This window comes from Triticum aestivum, chromosome 1A, assembly GCF_018294505.1.
Source record: "Triticum aestivum cultivar Chinese Spring chromosome 1A, IWGSC CS RefSeq v2.1, whole genome shotgun sequence".
Classification (NCBI taxonomy): Eukaryota; Viridiplantae; Streptophyta; class Magnoliopsida; order Poales; family Poaceae; genus Triticum; species Triticum aestivum.
The window spans coordinates 337,086,986-337,104,231 of record NC_057794.1 but is presented as its reverse complement, the minus strand read 5'-3'; the positions used below and the strand labels follow the sequence as shown (position 1 = coordinate 337,104,231).

The window sequence follows — 17,246 nt, the reverse complement described above, 5'->3', positions numbered from 1 at the left end:
CTTGAATGATTTTTTCGCAAAGTGGCATTGCACATTTGAAAAATGGAAACGGAAGTTCCCGAGGATTGCCAATGATGTTTTCACAAGGTAATCCAGAAGTGGAAGTAAATCAAATTTTGTTGTGGTGGGAAGGTTTCATTTGTTGTTTAGTTATTCAAATTATTGCTCTGTTTTATCGCTAGGGACGAGTCTGGAATTTGTATGGTACATGCAATCAGGCAGTATGACGGAGAAAAGATGAAGTTGCCACTTACCAAGGTAATTGTGGTGGAGTTAAATTTTTTTAATATGGCCAATAGATTTTGAGGTTCATAGTTAGATTATATTAGTTAGATGTTCGACTGGTTGTTGGTTGTGAAAAATGCAGAAGAACATTGCAAGCTTTCGGAAGTTGGTTGTGTTCGAGGTCTTTCGTTTATGCGACGAGCGTGGGGAATTTGTTGCTGAGAGTGTTCTGCGTGCGGCGTTCGATGAACCTGAGGGATGAGAAGTGTGAAATGAATGTGTATGCTGATGGGGTTTAGCAGAGAGGAGTGAACTAGAATATGTGCCTAACTTACGAGTACCTATTTCCAAGACAGTTACTCAACTTCCATCGCCGCTTGACAATAAATCCCATGATTTGATGGAATCATGTGTCTTAAATGTATGGCATTATATTATGCCTCTCGTGTTATGTAGGAAGAATGTAAGATTTTTATGTTTTGTAGTGTGCAATGTCCTTGACCATGAACCTTAAAAATAATAAAATGCTTCCAAAACGAGTTTTTTAGGATGTAAGTTCAGCAATGTTGAAATTGGTTGATGGGGGATTTACTTTCTCTTGCTGAGGAGTGATGTTCCCATTTTCTGTGTGTACGATGGTTAATAATTGGTGTTTTGTAATACACAAATGTTGTTAAATTGATTTGGCTTCAGTCGGAGCTCAGATTTGCTTATTGTTTGTCTGGATGGGATCGAGACATTTTCGATTGGGCTTTTGATGGCTCCTGATTGTTGCCGGACAAATCATTATCTGGATCATACTCGCCCACCTCTTCGATTGCAGATATCTTGGACTGCACTTCAACGTCGCCGTCCAGCTCAACATCTTCTCCACTTGTCCAGGGACCATTGGCTCCGCCGTTCAATGAGTCATGCATGTGCAAAAAGGGAGACAAGGATTTATGCATGGAATTCCAGATCTAGAAGATGGATTGGTCATGCAGAGTTGCACATAGCTTACCTCGCGCAGAAGTGTAGAAGGGGACGAGATCAGGGCGCTTGGCACAATGGCTCCTGCACCAACACAAGAGAATGGCAACACAGTAGGATTGCGCACGGCAGAGGCCATTGGGACATGCGGCGAGTTCGATCCAGACGATGCATACTGTGGAGAGCTTGCAATTGAAAGTGGAGCTGACATTCTTTGCGATCACAAAGTACGATCTAGAGACAGTGCAGGGGAGCTCTTGAGGAAGTGATAGAGCGCTAGGTGGAAGAAGGGCTATTTATGAGAGCGGGATGGCTTTCTCCGGACCAGATCATAGTGAGTACGAGCGGGCGTGGGCGGGCGCTCCAAAATGATTCAAAATATGAGCTAGATGATCAAAGTGTTGCATGCCGGTGCCGGGCCAAATGAAGTGACGCGTGGCCACTGTGATGTCGGTGCAGGACTCCACTCTTGTTGTGTGTTCCATGTGTAGTACCAGCAAAAAATATAAGTGCCAGTGGGTTTTTTGTTCGCTGTTTTTCATGGTGCGGTAACATCATTTTTTTTCTTCTGATAATACGAATGTGTTCTCGGGAAACCAGGATAGAACTATGTATACAAGATGTTGTAATGAATTCATGTTTCCATAATCACACAAATATCTCAACACGACAGACAAAGTTGCGCCAGCAACATTCGTGGCATGAAAATTAGTACTGATACATTGCAAATGCATAATACAGGGTTCAGAAAAACACACATTACCAGGTTCTCATTATATTACAAATGCTAGATAGATTGATGTACATGTAAGGATCATATCCCGGCAACAACTTGATCAGGAGCTTTCTCGGCAACATGTAGCACAATCTTAGGATTATTGCAGGTGTTCTTTCGATGTCCGCCTACCCCACATATTGAGCATTTTGCTTCTTCCTTTTCTTTTGAGGGATGTCACCCCTTTGTGGACATGTTGTGCTCTTATGACCAGGCCCACGGCAAATTGTGCAGAACCGTGTTCGCTTGCTGGTACTGGATATTAGATCATTATCCACATGTGGAACCAATTTGCTTTTTTGGACTTTGCTCCGTGATCATCATATGGAGGCTTGTCTCTGCTGTTGGTCAGACGTCCAGCTTTGCACTTGCGTTCCGGGGCAGATAAACCAATAAAATTCCCAATTGCACTACCTTCAGCATCGCTTCTGTACCCATTTGGTGGTACATGTACTAGACTTAGCTCTGAAACTTTCAATTTTTTGAATTCTAGTTTGTGCTGCAGTCCCAATCCATCCTGATCAGCAGCTAAAGGAGTGAGTTTATCCATAGCTGATCTAAGAAGATCCATTGCACAGTCATATGCAATTGGATTCGCATCGCCAAGTCTTACAACCTCCAAAGCATGGGTATAAAGATTGGTATGTCTGAATGTGATGGAATTAGCTGAGATTTGGTCTTTCTGCAGGTGTGCCAAGTGTCCTGGGAGTATATCTGGTGCATCCCTAGTCCATCTTTTGATGATGTGCTTCGATGGTATTGTGGATATACCCAAAAAATCAAGCACCTATAATTTTACAGTTCAATTGATTATGAACTGTTTTTAATTATACATATCACTCTATGTAGTAAGGTGGTACCTTGAGTGAATGACAGCAAAGTAACCCAGTGTGCTCGAAGCCAGCACATTCACAGATAAGCTCTTCCCCATCTTGAAGCACATGCACTATGTACATAACTTTGCACCACTTGGCATGCTTCTCGGGGTTATATCGATGTACATAATATTTTGATGCTTTTTCAACCTCCTCTACTCTGTATTGTTGTGCTTCATATAGGATATCACCAAATTTCTCTAACATTGCGATAGTGTAGATCTTGCTTGCATGGTATTCTAGTGGTGAATTAAGCTTCATAGCAGGTAACACCTGAGGCAAGAGAATGTAATGTTCAGTCAGTATCATTACTAGAATAAGCTTGGAATGGAATGATATATATACATGAATCAATTGAAATGAACTTACTATTTTTGTTCGCCGTTCTTCATAGTTTTCATTTGCTTCTCGGTCAAAAAGAAGTCTCATATACTCTCTTACAAATAAGTGCATCGGGCAGCTTGCTGGGACATATCCTTTGAGCATATGATTTGCACTCTCACTGCGTTGTGTGCTTGTCATTTTCGCGCAAAATTTCCCATTGAAGTATGGTTTGGCCCATTTTGATCTGACTTCATATATGTTTGCCAAGTAAGTGTTTTTTTGCAGACTGTACTTATCAATCAGCTCTGACCATGCTTTTTCAAATTCATCAACTGTGATCATGTGGTTCACAATTTTATGAAACTCTGCTATGAAGTTACTTCGCTTTGTGTAGTATGCTCCCAACTTTTCTTTGGACTTTTTAAGAACATGCCATTTGCACCAGCGATGTGTGGTGTTTGGCATTACCTTTTCCAATGCAAGTTCCATAGCTCTGCATTGATCTGTGGAGGGAAAATTATTTTTATGTGTCAGTAACATTAGATAAAATTTTGAGTGAAAATATTGTTCATTTGCAAAATTGCAACAATTTTTCTAATCTTTCGCATGAACTAGAAGTTTAAGCATCAAATGATTCAGAGTTACAGAGTAAATAGGATTCTGGAATTGATGAATTCACATGTTAGTATGGTTTGTGGATTTTTGCCACCCATCATGCAGATAAATTCACTGAACACACACTCGAAAGTTTCACATGTTTCATCCCTGACAAGCACACCTCCGAATATAATACTTTGGTAGTGGTTGTTCACTCCAACGAACAGCCCAAATGGCATATCATATAGGTTTGTCCGGTATGTGGTGTCAAATGTTATTGCATCTCCAAAGTAATGGTACTGCATCCTGCTTGCTCCAGTTGACCACAATAAATTCCTTATCCGGCTATCACAGTCAGGCTGTACTCTGTAGTACAAACCTGCATCCTTTGTGCCCAGTTCTGCGAAAACATCCATAGTTTTTCGGACATCATCATCTGCTTGGCCTCGGCTTATCTCGCCACATAGCCCCCTCAAAGCCCGCTTACTAAAAGGGACATTGCTCATTGACTCGAAGAAGCTACCAGTTATGTTGTAGACTTTACCAATGCTGATGTTGTTCTCTCTAAGCTGCTTCACAAGGTCCCGTGTATATATATATCAATATGCTTATGTGAAGGCAAGTACAGATTCTCACCACATCTGGCTGTCAAAGCATGGTTGTGTGATGGACGGTGTTCACATATGTATCATCCACTGTCATTTGTTCGAAGGAGGCGTATCATTGTGCGGGTGTTTCCTTTTTTTGGTTTTCCCTGAAATTGCAAGTATGTCAGACATTTATTGAGTGCACGTTTTACACAGATGTACATTTTTGTATGATCAATTTAGTTAGTACTCACCGAGCATCCACATACTATCTCTTGCATACACTTAGTTCTCTCCACATTGAGCCTACTTTTGCCATATCTTATTCCAAATCATATTTCCCAAGAATATAGATTGCAGTAGTCGTATGCTTCTCCCAATGAATCAAAGCTGTTTCCAACAGCTGGTACCACCACTGTCTCAGTTTTCTTCTCTGCATATCCTCTGAGACTTTTTTCAAGAGCGGAAACCCTCCCCGCACAAGGCGGACGTTCAATAGGAGCTTGCCCGACTCGAACTCTGCTGCAACAACAATTGAAATTAAAACAAAGTCATGCTGCTGCTAAGCATGGCTTATCTTTTGTTGTTAGGGAATAAGATGGTTTCAGTACGAAATGATGGCCAAGTATGTAAGCATGAACATGCCAAGATGGAGTAATGAACAATTCAACAAGGATGAGAGTAACTAATCAGTGGGGAATAAATCTGAAGTCTGGTAGCACAGTTCATAAGCTACAAGCATTCAAGAATGCACATAACACGACATGGCATTGAACATTCCAACCAGGCTAAGTTCATAAGCAGGACAGAGCACTGAAGTTTTTAAGTATCCAAAATCAGAATTCTTCCATAGTCCATAATTTCTACATGGCATGAAGAATGTAAATTATTCAGATGACGTTTTCTCCTGATTGATAACATAATTTCTAAGTTGGCAAGTAAGCACAAGACAAGGGACCACATTGCAGCACCAACACATCAAAAAAATTCTGCAGCATACGAATCGCATTACCTTTTTGCCCATCCGGTCGCTTCATCGCCTTCTTCTTTAGCTGAGCATTGCGAATTTGTCGTTAGTAAGATTAGTGCATCGCACGTACTGTCGATGGCTAATTGGAGAGCAGGCACCGGATCGCCAACATCCCCCATGCTTGATTCAGCAGCCGATTGTGTGAGAATAGTATCTTCCTCGCCATCCGGGCTGAAATCTGTGCCTTCAAGATCCGGCAGGGGAAACCTGCGAGAACAACCATGTAGACTTGAGGAATTTGTCGCATGAGGCATTTGGATCGGAGAAGATGAGGCAGGAGCCATACCTGTCGACCGGATCTGAGAGACACTCCAGCCCGTCGCCGGTCTCCTCCGCCGTCGCCATAAGGTCTCCTCTGCCTCGAGCGTTCTACATATCAGGCAAAAAAAATTTAAGTTGTTCCCCCGCCTTCTGCCTCTCCGCGGCCGCCTGACAGACGGGGTGAGAAAATGCAGTTGGCCAGCATTGGCATTTAGTGTCTTCTCTCACGGAAACGGAGTTTGGTGGATGGAACTTTGTGTATGGACGTCCATGTACTGTCAAAAGCTTCCATGTAGCGGTAGTACATTTGCGACGTTTGACATTACCGTCAGTTTACATACTTTTGTACCGTATGTATGCCCACGGACGTATTGTTCATAGATACGCCAGGCCGACAAGGCCCACCAAAATGGAATATCGCCATTGGGCCACGTATCAGGAGCAAGCGCACCCATGCTGTCTAACGCCACTCTCATCTTCTTCAGCAATTTTCTAAAGTTTTTGTCCAGAGGGAAACTTGGTGAAGGAAGTATTAGCTAGGATTATCCAAATGAGTTGAAATTTTGCAAGCTACTTCATTTGTTCAAATGTGTTTTCTTCTCAATTCATTGTTTTCGTGAATGCATTTTCCAATTTATGTTTTTCTTTATTCAAATAATTTATAGTGGGTATATAGTACCACTATATATTTAATGTTTGTACTAAGAGAAGGGTCAAATAGAGTTTGTTTCCTATAATAATCAACTAACTGGGACTTGTTTTAGTATTTAACGCGCGTGGGCTGAAATCAGGTTGGAGTTTTTCCTTCACGATTTCCTTCTTTTTTCAGTAGGTTGTTGGCGCGGCCCACTACGCGGCACGTGCGAGTGCCAACAGCGTGAACCGGCGCTTACATAGGACCTCGCCGAGGCAGCGCAGGCGCGACAGGCAGCCTGCTATTGCACCGTGTGGCCGTGCCGGCGACCCGGCCATATGGCATCCGACGGCATCCTGCCATCCTGCGCGAACAGTGACTCGACGTCAGTGAGTTCGTTCAGTCTTTCAACAAATTATAAGTACATATTCATCTATGATCCGTTCTGCAATTTCAATGTACACGAAGCTTCAAGTTTGATGTATAAATTTCTAATTCAATCTTTCACTGGCACGTACTTCATCCATCCTAAATTTCTATGTACATGTCTAGGGTTCTAATGTATAAATTCTATGTACATGCCTAGGGTTCTGATGTATAAACTTTTTCTCGAAGCACTGAAGTATTATTGCTGTCGATGAAGGCATTTGAATTTGGTTTTTATTTGAGGTAATCATGTCATATTAGTTTCATTTTGTCATCTTTTAGTCTTTCTGTCTAATATGGCATTGTTCAATAATTATTATAATCAAATATCAAAATAAAGATGTGTGGTTGAAAGTTTAATAAGCAAATGAAGTTAGAGTATTTACAATCGGACTTGGCAAATCCGGCCCGTCAAACGCCCACGGGCGCATCTGGACGGGCCCCCACATTTCTTTCCGTGCATCCACATATCTCAAATCCAGACTCTTAAATCCATGCAAATACATGCACGTCAATCATGCAACACAATATCACACGTAAATAGCAATTGTTGGTATCAAGCATAGATAGCGTTTACATAAAATTTATTTGAAGTGCCAAACTCAAGCATTGCCTCCTTGGTTGCCATTGTGGATCCTCATGTGCTCCACAAGATCATTGAGTAGTTGTGTGTACACCTGCTGATCTCGAAGTTCTGATGCATCTGCAGAAAGTTCATAAGCTGAGCCACATCTTGATCTTTTGGATTTTCAACTTGTTCTCCGGGTGCTTCGAAATCATGGGTTTGGGCTACACCCTCACCCTCATTCTCGACAATCATATTGTGTAGAATAACACAGCATGTCATCGGCTGCCACAAAGTTTCCGATTCCCACATCATTGCAGAGCTCTGCATAATTCCCCAACGAGCCTGAAGCACACCAAATGCCCTCTCTACGTCCTTCCTAGCCGCTTCCTGCATTGTTGCAAGGTGGCTCTGTTTATTGCCACGCGGCTCGGATATGGTCTTCATAAACGCCGTCCACTGAGGATAGATACCATCGGCAAGATAGTACCCCACGTTGTAGTCCCGACCATTGACGGTGTAGTTGCACGGTGGTGATTCCCCATTGCAAAGCCTCCTGAACACCGGAGATCGTTGAAGCACGTTGATGTAGTTGTGAGAATCAGGTATTCCAATGAAAGCATGCCAAATCCATAAGTCATGTGATGCCACCGCTTCTAGTGTGATGGTGGCCTCTCTTGTGTGATCTGATACATTCCCCGCAGATCTTTGGGGCACTTCTTCCATTGCCAATGCATGCAATCAATTGATCAGAGCATTCCTGGAAACCCCTTGCCTCTCTAATGGCCAACAACTTCTCTTGCGCATTTGGTTCTCTGAGATACTCAGGTCCAAACACCTCAACCACGACGCGGGAAAATTTGACAGTGGTCTTTAGGCACGTGCTCCCCCCATCCTAACCATCTCACCAACGGCGTCTGCAGCAATATCAAGTGCAAGCATCCTCAGAGCAATCGTGCACTTCTGCTTGGCCGAGAAAGAGAGTTGGCCGCAGCAATCCCTTCTGAGCTTGAAGTAGTCGTCATGTGCCTCCATTCCCCCCACAATGCACAAAACAATGTTTTCTGCATGCGAAAACGACGACGAAACCATGGATCTTCCGGGGAAAGCAGGTGTGGGAGCAAAGTAGTCATTGTGCAGTAGCTTTGCTATGGACACCCTATTTCGGTTGATCACTCTTCTCCCTTTGATTGAGCCCTTAAAGTTGAGAATATACTCCACTTGCCGTTCCATTTCCTCTTGCATGCTCATGTCCACTTCTTCGTCCAAATCCGACGAATTGAAGAACTCATCTTGAATCATTTGGTCAAGCTCTGTCGATCCATACTCCTCGTCCGATGAAGCATCAGAATCCATCATTTACCTAACAAAACCACAATAGTTCCGGGCGGTCAATGTGTCGAACACATCAAGTGCAAGGCGGAGCGGAGAGTTGCCAGACGTACCACGGTGGCGTCCGGGCCGGCAACGACATTTCCCGCGGCGAGGACGGGAGCGCTCTTTCGGAGCTGGCGGCAAAGAGCCTGGGAACGGCGGCGGAGCGCAAGACGGACGACGCAGAGGAGGAAGAAGAGAGGAGATAGCAAATGGATCCTGCTGGTCTTTGGGGTAAATTTGGTGCAATTTAGGGTGGGGTCTGGCTGTCGGGTCCAACGTGGTGGGCGTGCTCGGGCGTCCTCATATCAACCCCATATGTAGGATGGGTATGGGGGATGCCAGTTAGCCCGGGCGTTTGAGGGCCGTATGAGAGGCCCGTTTGGGTCAAAAAATCGTGACCAAGCAGTGACTGGACGGCCCGCTCAGACATATGAGACGAGTTTGAGAGGGCCGATTATAGATGCTCTTATACAACTCGAAGAAATATCTAGAAAGAGAGCCTCCTACCGTCATTTGAAGATGCATTATCTGCTAAAGCACATTTTCAGATCAAATGCCTTAAACCATAGTTTTTTTTATCTGTTCAAGCACGTTTTTGCATCAAATGCCGTAGACGATAATTGTTTGGCATTAGCCCTAGATGCTCTAACAAGTGTGTGGCTGGCAAAGCAGGGGCGGAGAGAATATGAAATAGACCAACCCTGTGTACGACTAGGACTCGCTAGTCAACGCAATCCCCATTCCCAAACACGCAATCGCGAACGCCGCGAGCAGCGCAGGAGCAGCCCCACCGCGGCAGCATGGCAGCGCCGCCGTCCCACCCGTTCGTCTACATCGACGCCGAGGCGCTCCACGCCGTCCTCCCCTTCCCGTCCCTGATCTCCCACCTCCGCGCGGGCCTCCCCGCCTTCTCCGGGGACATCCACTGCCCGCACCGCGTCTCCTTCCCGGTCCCGACCTCGCCCTCCGCGGCGCTGCTCCTCATGCCCTCATGGTGCGCCCACCCGTCGCTCCCCTACCTCGCCCTCAAGGCCGTCACCTCCTTCCCCGCCAACTCCCCGCACCGCCCCTCCATCCACGCCACCGTCTCCCTCTTTAGCTCCGCCTCCGGCGTTCCCCTCGCATTCGTCGACGGCTCCGCGCTCACCCTCCTCCGCACCGCCGCGGTCTCCGCCCTCGCCGCCTCCCTCCTTGTCTCCCCCTCCCGGCCTCCCTCCACCCTTGCGCTCGCGGGTGCCGGGGCCCTCGCGCCCTACCTCGCCGAAGCGCACCTGTCCGCCCTCCCCTCACTCTCCCGCATCTTGGTATGGAACCGCACCAAGGCCAAATCCGCCGCGCTCGTCGCCAAGCTCCGGGACGCGCACCCGGGAGTGGCCGTCGAGGAGGTCGACGGCATGGACGAGGCGGTGTCCGCGGCGGACATCGTGAGCTGCGCGACGGGGTCGCAGGAGCCGATCGTGCGGGGGGAGCTGCTGAAGCCCGGGGCGCACCTGGACTTGGTGGGGTCGTTCACGCCGGCGATGCGGGAGTGCGACGACGAGGCGCTCCGTCGGGGCAGGGTGTTCATCGACTTCGAGGCGGCGTTGGAGGAGGCCGGGGAGCTTGTGGGCGCGCTGCAGCGCGGCGTGCTGCGGAGGGACGATGTGGCCGGGACGCTCGCGGAGCTGGCCGCCGGGACCGTGGCCGGGCGGCGCAGCGACGATGAGATCACCGTGTTCAAGTCCGTTGGCACGGCCGTCGTCGACCTCTTGGCGGCACAGTTGGCCTACGAGAACTACACTGCAGCCAAGAACGCGTGAGGTCGATCGATGCATGGAACTCATGGATTGCGAGAAGGCTCTTCTTCTTGCAGGCAGGTTGCACAGGCTGTTCCTTCCAGAGAGTCATCATCGGCGAAATACAAATAAATAAAACTGATCAGATTAGCACTTTGTGCTTCTGATCATCAGCTGTGGCATATTCACCTGTTGTTAGGCCGATTCGAATAAGAAGGTGTTGTCATCTCATGGTACCTTGTCTCTGTATCCGATTCTAATAACATGGTGTGGTATTTATCAAGGAGAATTACAGTGTAATGGCTTATCTGTGAACTCAAATCTTTTGTATTGTTGGCATTGTTGCTGAGTGTGCTGCAATGTCAGGACTCAGGTCTCAGGACCATCATGATTGCCAATATGGCTGCACATCTGAATGCTCTCTCGGGCAAGGATGAGCTCAGACCTTAATACAAGTGTTTTCAGATAATGGGAGAACCCTAATAAGTGGGGGGAAGCAGATGTAAAAGCATCACCGGATGGTTGTAGTTGAGCCATCTTTATCTTCAAAAGCAACTGATCCCACATCACTTGTTTCTTGGTTTTCAATATTATTAGCTTATACCGCGCAATTGTAATATAGGCATCCATCTGGAACTGTGACAACCTAGCTAGCTCGGTTCTCTGCAAGGAAAACTCATGTTGAGTGACTGACATGTCCTGGAGGACCTGAATTTTGTTGAAGGAACACCGAGCGTAACAGCTCCATGAGTGTCATAACGAGCTTAGAATGATTTTGTCTATGTTGAACGGCATTGGGGTTAAGATAAAGCATGAAGACATTCATGGTATGCCGTAATACAAAATTGTGTGTTCTGACAGATTGACTTCACTAGCTTTTATCGTCGCATTTACAGCAGCAGAGATTGAGTTCCCAAATGATCCAGATTCTTTATACTGAGTTACCTGCCGTTATGTACTCCTACGCAGGTTGTGTTAACTAAGGTGTACATGGTTTCGAACATCAAAGTGGCTGTAGTTTAGTGGTGAGAATTCCACGTTGTGGCCGTGGAGACCTGGGCTCGAATCCCAGCAGCCACACTTCGATATTTTTTCTGAACTTTTTTTTTGAGCAAACCTGTCTGAACTTTTAAGCCGACGGGCACGATGAGGTCGCATCGGTAAACTGGGCCTGGCCCAAAATAGGGACAGGCGAAAACGGCCCCTCTTCTTCCTCCGTGTCTCTCTGTCTCATTCTAAACAAACCCAACCTCACCACCGACCTCCTCAACTCAAACTCCCCCCTTGCCACAATGGCGCAGTCCGACAGCCCATGCCCTGCAGCGCCGGCGCTGTTCCACCCCGCTCCCTAGCGCCGGTCGCCCCGGTGAGGATCACGAGCCCCCGACGACTCCCTGCCCGTAGATTTTGCTCCAATTCCAAATCCCAGCCCGCAGAAAGCCCTCCAGGTATATGCTTCGATTCTTCTTCGGATTTGATCTAGGGTTCGGGGCGTGCGGCTCCGGGGCGCATTTCGTCATTTATGTCGCCTAAGTTTGTTCTCCGGTTCGATTAGAGCTAGCAATCGCAGGAGGCACCATCTATCTTCTGCTCATGCCCCGCGTTACCTTGGCAAGCAGATTTTGATTTACTCCGAGGAAACGTTGGGGATGCATCCCGTCCTACATAATTTGCAGCATCTTGTATGTGTTAATTAAGCGTGCTGCATGTTTATATGTGCCACCCTTTGAAATTTTGAATCCCTGAACTTGCATTTGTTGTTGCATAGTCATTGCTTCAGAGGATCTGCATCACTGCAGATAATGAGGAACTTAACTATGGTTACTCTTGCATGCTATGTTTATGCCCTCTGACCCCTGTCCATGTAGGATACTTAACTTATGTGATCATACAAGGCTTAATTGTTTCTTTAAACATCAAGAAAGTGTTGCTCTTTTACTAGACGGACTAGTACGGAAACAATGTTGTAATTCCCTAATGTTGGTTATCTTGCTTAATACCACTACTTTGTCAGTTTTGTTATCTTGGTTGGCACTTTCGAAATGTTGGTTACCTTTCCTGTTCATATATTTCTCATGAGATTTTCAACGCTCATCATGTGTATAGAATTTTGAACTGAGAGTTTTGTTTATGTCATACTCCCTCCTTCCCAAAGTTCTTGTCTTAGATTTGTCTAGATACGGATGTATCTAATACTACTAAAACGTGACTTGATACATCCGTATTTAGACAAATCTAAGACAAGAATTTTGGGACGGAGGGAGTATGTTACAGTAGGCTCCTGGTTACTTATTCCAATAAGATGAGTAGGATCCATCGTGAATTTTAACAGTTCGTTTATTTATTCCGAGCACTTAAAATATAATTTTGGATGCTGCAGATGTCTGATTCCTCGGAGCCCTCGAAAGAAGGTTCTTCAGCCAATGGTTCCAGTGCTCTCCAAAAAACTGGAGCCTGGAGTAGCATATTGAGCACTCTTGTCCAGCAAGCTTCAGTGTATGGCTTGGCTGCTGGCTATTGCCTGTCAGCATCTTTGCTCTCCATTATCAACAAATGGGCAATCATGAAATTTCCGTACCCTGGGGCACTGACAGCTCTACAGTACTTGACCAGTGTTGTTGGAGTTCTCCTATGTGGACAAGCAAAGCTTATTGAGCATGATGGCCTTAATTTCGCAACCATGTGGAAGTTCTTACCTGCTGCTGTGATGTTCTACATCTCCATCTTCACAAACAGCGAACTCTTGCTGCATGCCAATGTGGACACTTTCATTGTGTTTCGCTCTGCTGTGCCAATATTTGTGGCCATCGGAGAGACGTTGTACCTTCACCAACCATGGCCGTCATTCAAGACATGGCTTTCACTATCCACCATACTTGGTGGAAGTGTGATCTACGTTTTCACAGACAACCAGTTCACTGTGACTGCTTATAGCTGGGCAGTGGCCTACCTAGCGAGTATGTCCATTGATTTCGTATACATCAAGCACGTTGTCATGACCATTGGCCTGAATACATGGGGCCTTGTGCTTTACAACAATCTTGAGGCCTTGATGCTGTTCCCCATTGAGCTCCTTGTAATGGGAGAGTTCAGTCAGATGAAGGTCGACAGCTCTAAGATGACAAACTGGCTGCCATTCGACATGATTCTTCCGGTTGCTTTGTCGTGCCTTTTTGGGTTAGCAATATCCTTCTTTGGGTTCTCCTGCAGACGGGCTATCTCAGCTACTGGATTTACGGTCCTTGGTATAGTAAACAAGCTCCTCACTGTCGTGATTAATCTGCTTATCTGGGACAAGCATTCATCCCTTGTGGGAACAATTGGGCTGTTGATCTGCATGTCTGGTGGTGTTCTGTACCAGCAATCCACCACAAAGCCCAAGGCACCAAATGTTGAGCCGAAGGAAGAGAATGATGAGGAGGAACAGAAGTTGCTTGAGATGCAGCAAGGGCGTGACATCAGTTCAACTGAAGAGCATTCCTCATAAGCCTCATCGCTGAAGTTTGTTATTGATACTTCACTTCTGGCAACAGCTTGCGTGGACCATTGGAAAGAAATGTTTATCTACAGGGCATAGTTGAGATTAGTTAGGAAATGCAGAGGAACCTCAGTATCATTCTACGATTCTTTTTTGTTATTGTTTATCGTTTTCGTTTGTTGGAGAGAATCGCTGAGCTCTAGGGCCTGATCCCTGAATGCAGATCATATACAGTAGACATTTCCTTATTTAGTTATTTTATCATTTTCTTTCTTTTCTCTTAGTTGTTAGCAGTAGCGGTGGCACATTGAGTGGAAAACATATTGTATGTTCGTACTGTAATGGACTACCTTTTTGGCGAGCCATCACCCCATGCACTGTCTTTTTGGGTTCATTTTGAGATAGCAAACCACACTAGATGGAAAAATACCCTTAACAGTGTACTTTATAAGGGTAATACGAAAATTGCTATTGGAGCTTGGGCTCCATGGAGCCCCTTTTCTGAAAAATTCAAAAATCATTTTATGAAGTTTCAAGTTTGTGAATTTTCTTGAAAAATTCAAGAATTCAAAAAATCATTTTTTGAAGTTTCCTGGTTTACGTTAAGATGTCCCAGCATGCGGCTCCCCCAATCATGACCACTACAATGAGTAGTGGACATGACAAAATTGACATCCCCAAACTTCTAGTTTTGTGTATTATTGGCACAATTGACATTAATAGAATTTATAATAACATCATTACAATCATGCTTTTTGTTCAAGGAGATATCATGGATCACTTTATAAATTTATTCTTTTAACATTCCGTCACAATTTTCAGATTCACGATTTTCAAGCAAAGCTTCACAAAGATAATCTAGTGCACTCAACTCACTAGCAATTGGTTCATCATAATTTGATCTTTTGAAAAGATTAGCAAGTGGATGAGGATTCATATGTCTTTACTTTTCTTGTTCCTTTTTTAATTTTTGAGTGTTGACATTAAGGCAATAAAAGCAAGCGAGCAAGCAAACAAATAAATGAACAAAAAGGCAAAGGAAAAATATTTTTGTATTTTTGTAAAAAAAAATTTAGAAGTGGGGGAGATGAAAACGAGAGGCACGTGACAAATAATGTAAATGCAAAGAGATGAAAGTTTATGCGTAGGTACTTGATAGATGTTGATGATATCTTCTCGGCAATGACGCTAGGAATTCTTCCTGCTACTTGTGAGTTGCGTTGGGTTTTCCCCAAAGAGGAGGGGATGATGCAGTACAGTAGAGATAAGTATTTCTCTTAGTTATGAAACTAAGGTCATCAATCCAGTAAAAGAATCACGCAACAACTCGTTAACAGTATCTGCACACAAAATAACAAATCCTTGTACCAACGTGAACAAGGGGTTGTCAATCCCTTGGCGGTTAATTACAAGATTAAATCATATGGTGATAGATAGATAGATCGAACAAAAATACAAATAAAAACAAATAAAGTAAAATTGCAGCAAGGTATTTTAGGGTTTTAAATATATGATAGAAGTAGACCCGGGGGCCATAGTTTTCACTAGAGGCTTCTCTCTTGAAAATAGCATACAGTGGGTAAACAAATTACTATTGGACAATTGATAGAAAAGCAAATAATCATGACGATATCCGAGGCAATGATCAATGAATATAGGCATCATGTCCGAGACAAGTAGATCGAAACGATTCTTCATTTACTACTATTACTCCACACATCGACCACTATCCAGCATGCATCTAGAGTATTAAGTTTATAAAGAACGGAGTAACGCCTTAAGCAAGATAACATGATGTAGACAAAGTAAACTCACGCATGAATAAACCCCATCTTTTTATCCTTAATGGCAACGATACAAATACGTGTCATGTCACCTACTGTCACTGGGGTTAAGCACCGCAAGATCGAACCCATCACAAAACACCTCTCCCATTGTAAGATAAATCAATCAAGTTGGCCAAACCAAATCAACAGATCGGAGAGATACAAAGCTATAACAATCATGCATAAAAGAGTTCAAAGAAAACTCATGTAATATAATGGATAATCTGATCATAAATTCACAATTCATCGGATCCCAACAAACACATCGCAAAAAGTAATTACATCGAATAGAACTCCAAAAACATCAAGGAGAACATTGTATTGAAGAACAAATAGAGAGAAGAAGCCATCTAGCTACTAACTATGGACCCACAGGTCTATGGTAAACTACTCACGCATCATCGAAAGGGCAACAAGGTTGATATAGAGCCCCTCTGTGATTGATTCCCCCTTCGGTGGAGTGTCGAAGAAGGCCTCCGGATGGTATCTCTCGACATAGGAACTTGCGGTGGCGGAATAAGTATTTCGTGGACACCTTTGTTGGTTTCCCGATTTTAGAGAATTTATAGAGTCAGAGTTAGGTCAAACGGAGCACGTGGACCCCACGAGCCACCAGGGTGCGCCCTGGTGCCTTGTGGGCCACTGCTCCATCTTCTTGTCCCCTCCCGAAGCTTCCAGGGTTTCTTATGTTCAGAAAAAATCTCCAAAAAGTTTCATGGCATTTGGACTTCGTTTGGTACTGATATTCTGAAAAACCAAAAGTAGGTAGAAACAACAACTCGCATTGGGCACTAAGTTAATAGGTTAGTCCCAAAAATGATATATAATTGCTTGTAAGTGTATATAAAACATCTAAGGTTGGTACTATAATGGCATGGAACAATAAAAAATTATAGATACGTTGAAGACGTATGATACCTACTTTTTGCTCTCTGTTATTATTAGTTAAATGCAATAAAATGCCATGATTATCCTGTTTTCTGAATTACCTGTGCAATAAAAATAGCCCAAAAATAAAAGTGATCGGAATGATGTGAAATTTCAACATGAATTTTTATAGAATATTTAAGAATTCCTGACACTGAAAACACCCCGGGGGCTGCCCCAGGTGCCCACGAGGCACCAGGGTGCGCCCACCCCCCTAGGCGCGCCCTGGTGGCTTGTGGGCCACATAGGGCCCCACTCACTTATTACTTTAGCTCACTTCGTCCCTTAACTCTAGGAAAAATTCCTGGTAGCTCTCTCTCTCTCTCTCTCTCTCGTGTTCTTGCTCCCAAACCTAAGATTTTCAAACTCTTTGCTTTGAGTTCTGTTTTTGAAACTATTTTGGGGGATTGCTACTTGGTATGTGACTCCTCCATTGCTGCAATCAGTTTTTTCTTTAGTGGATTATATGTTGCATAATTAGCTGCTCTTGGTGCTACTAAAAATGAGCTTGCATGTTGAATTCTTTGAGTTCCAAGTAGTTTGAATGCTTGATATAGCCTCTAGACATCCATATGAGTAGTTGCTATCAATCTTG

At 44.5% G+C, this 17,246-nt stretch overlaps 3 protein-coding genes and 1 non-coding gene across 4 annotated transcripts; 3 read left to right on the top strand and 1 right to left on the bottom strand.

The window, feature by feature from the left end:
• Positions 1–4,523: 4,523 nt before the first annotated feature.
• Positions 4,524–5,795, bottom strand: LOC123125067 (uncharacterized). The gene is made up of 3 exons (XM_044545634.1): positions 5,669–5,795; positions 5,365–5,589; positions 4,524–4,871 (listed from the first exon to the last, which is right to left on the bottom strand). Exons 1-3 carry the CDS (start codon positions 5,725–5,727, stop codon positions 4,685–4,687), a joined length of 471 nt encoding a protein of 156 aa, XP_044401569.1. The 5' UTR covers positions 5,728–5,795; the 3' UTR covers positions 4,524–4,684.
• Positions 5,796–9,351: 3,556 nt separating this feature from the next.
• On the top strand, positions 9,352–10,709 carry LOC123049313 (protein SAR DEFICIENT 4). Its single transcript, XM_044472249.1, has one exon. The coding sequence runs from the start codon at positions 9,446–9,448 to the stop codon at positions 10,442–10,444; it is 999 nt and encodes a 332-aa protein (XP_044328184.1). The 5' UTR covers positions 9,352–9,445; the 3' UTR covers positions 10,445–10,709.
• Positions 10,710–11,428: 719 nt separating this feature from the next.
• TRNAH-GUG (transfer RNA histidin (anticodon GUG)) lies at positions 11,429–11,500 on the top strand. Its single transcript has one exon. It is a non-coding gene; the product is annotated as a tRNA-His (tRNA).
• A 153-nt stretch (positions 11,501–11,653) lies between these two features.
• LOC123049302 (GDP-mannose transporter GONST3) lies at positions 11,654–14,263 on the top strand. The gene is made up of 2 exons (XM_044472242.1): positions 11,654–11,868; positions 12,801–14,263. Exon 2 carries the CDS (start codon positions 12,801–12,803, stop codon positions 13,905–13,907), a length of 1,107 nt encoding a protein of 368 aa, XP_044328177.1. The 5' UTR covers positions 11,654–11,868; the 3' UTR covers positions 13,908–14,263.
• The last annotated feature ends 2,983 nt before the right edge of the window (positions 14,264–17,246 follow it).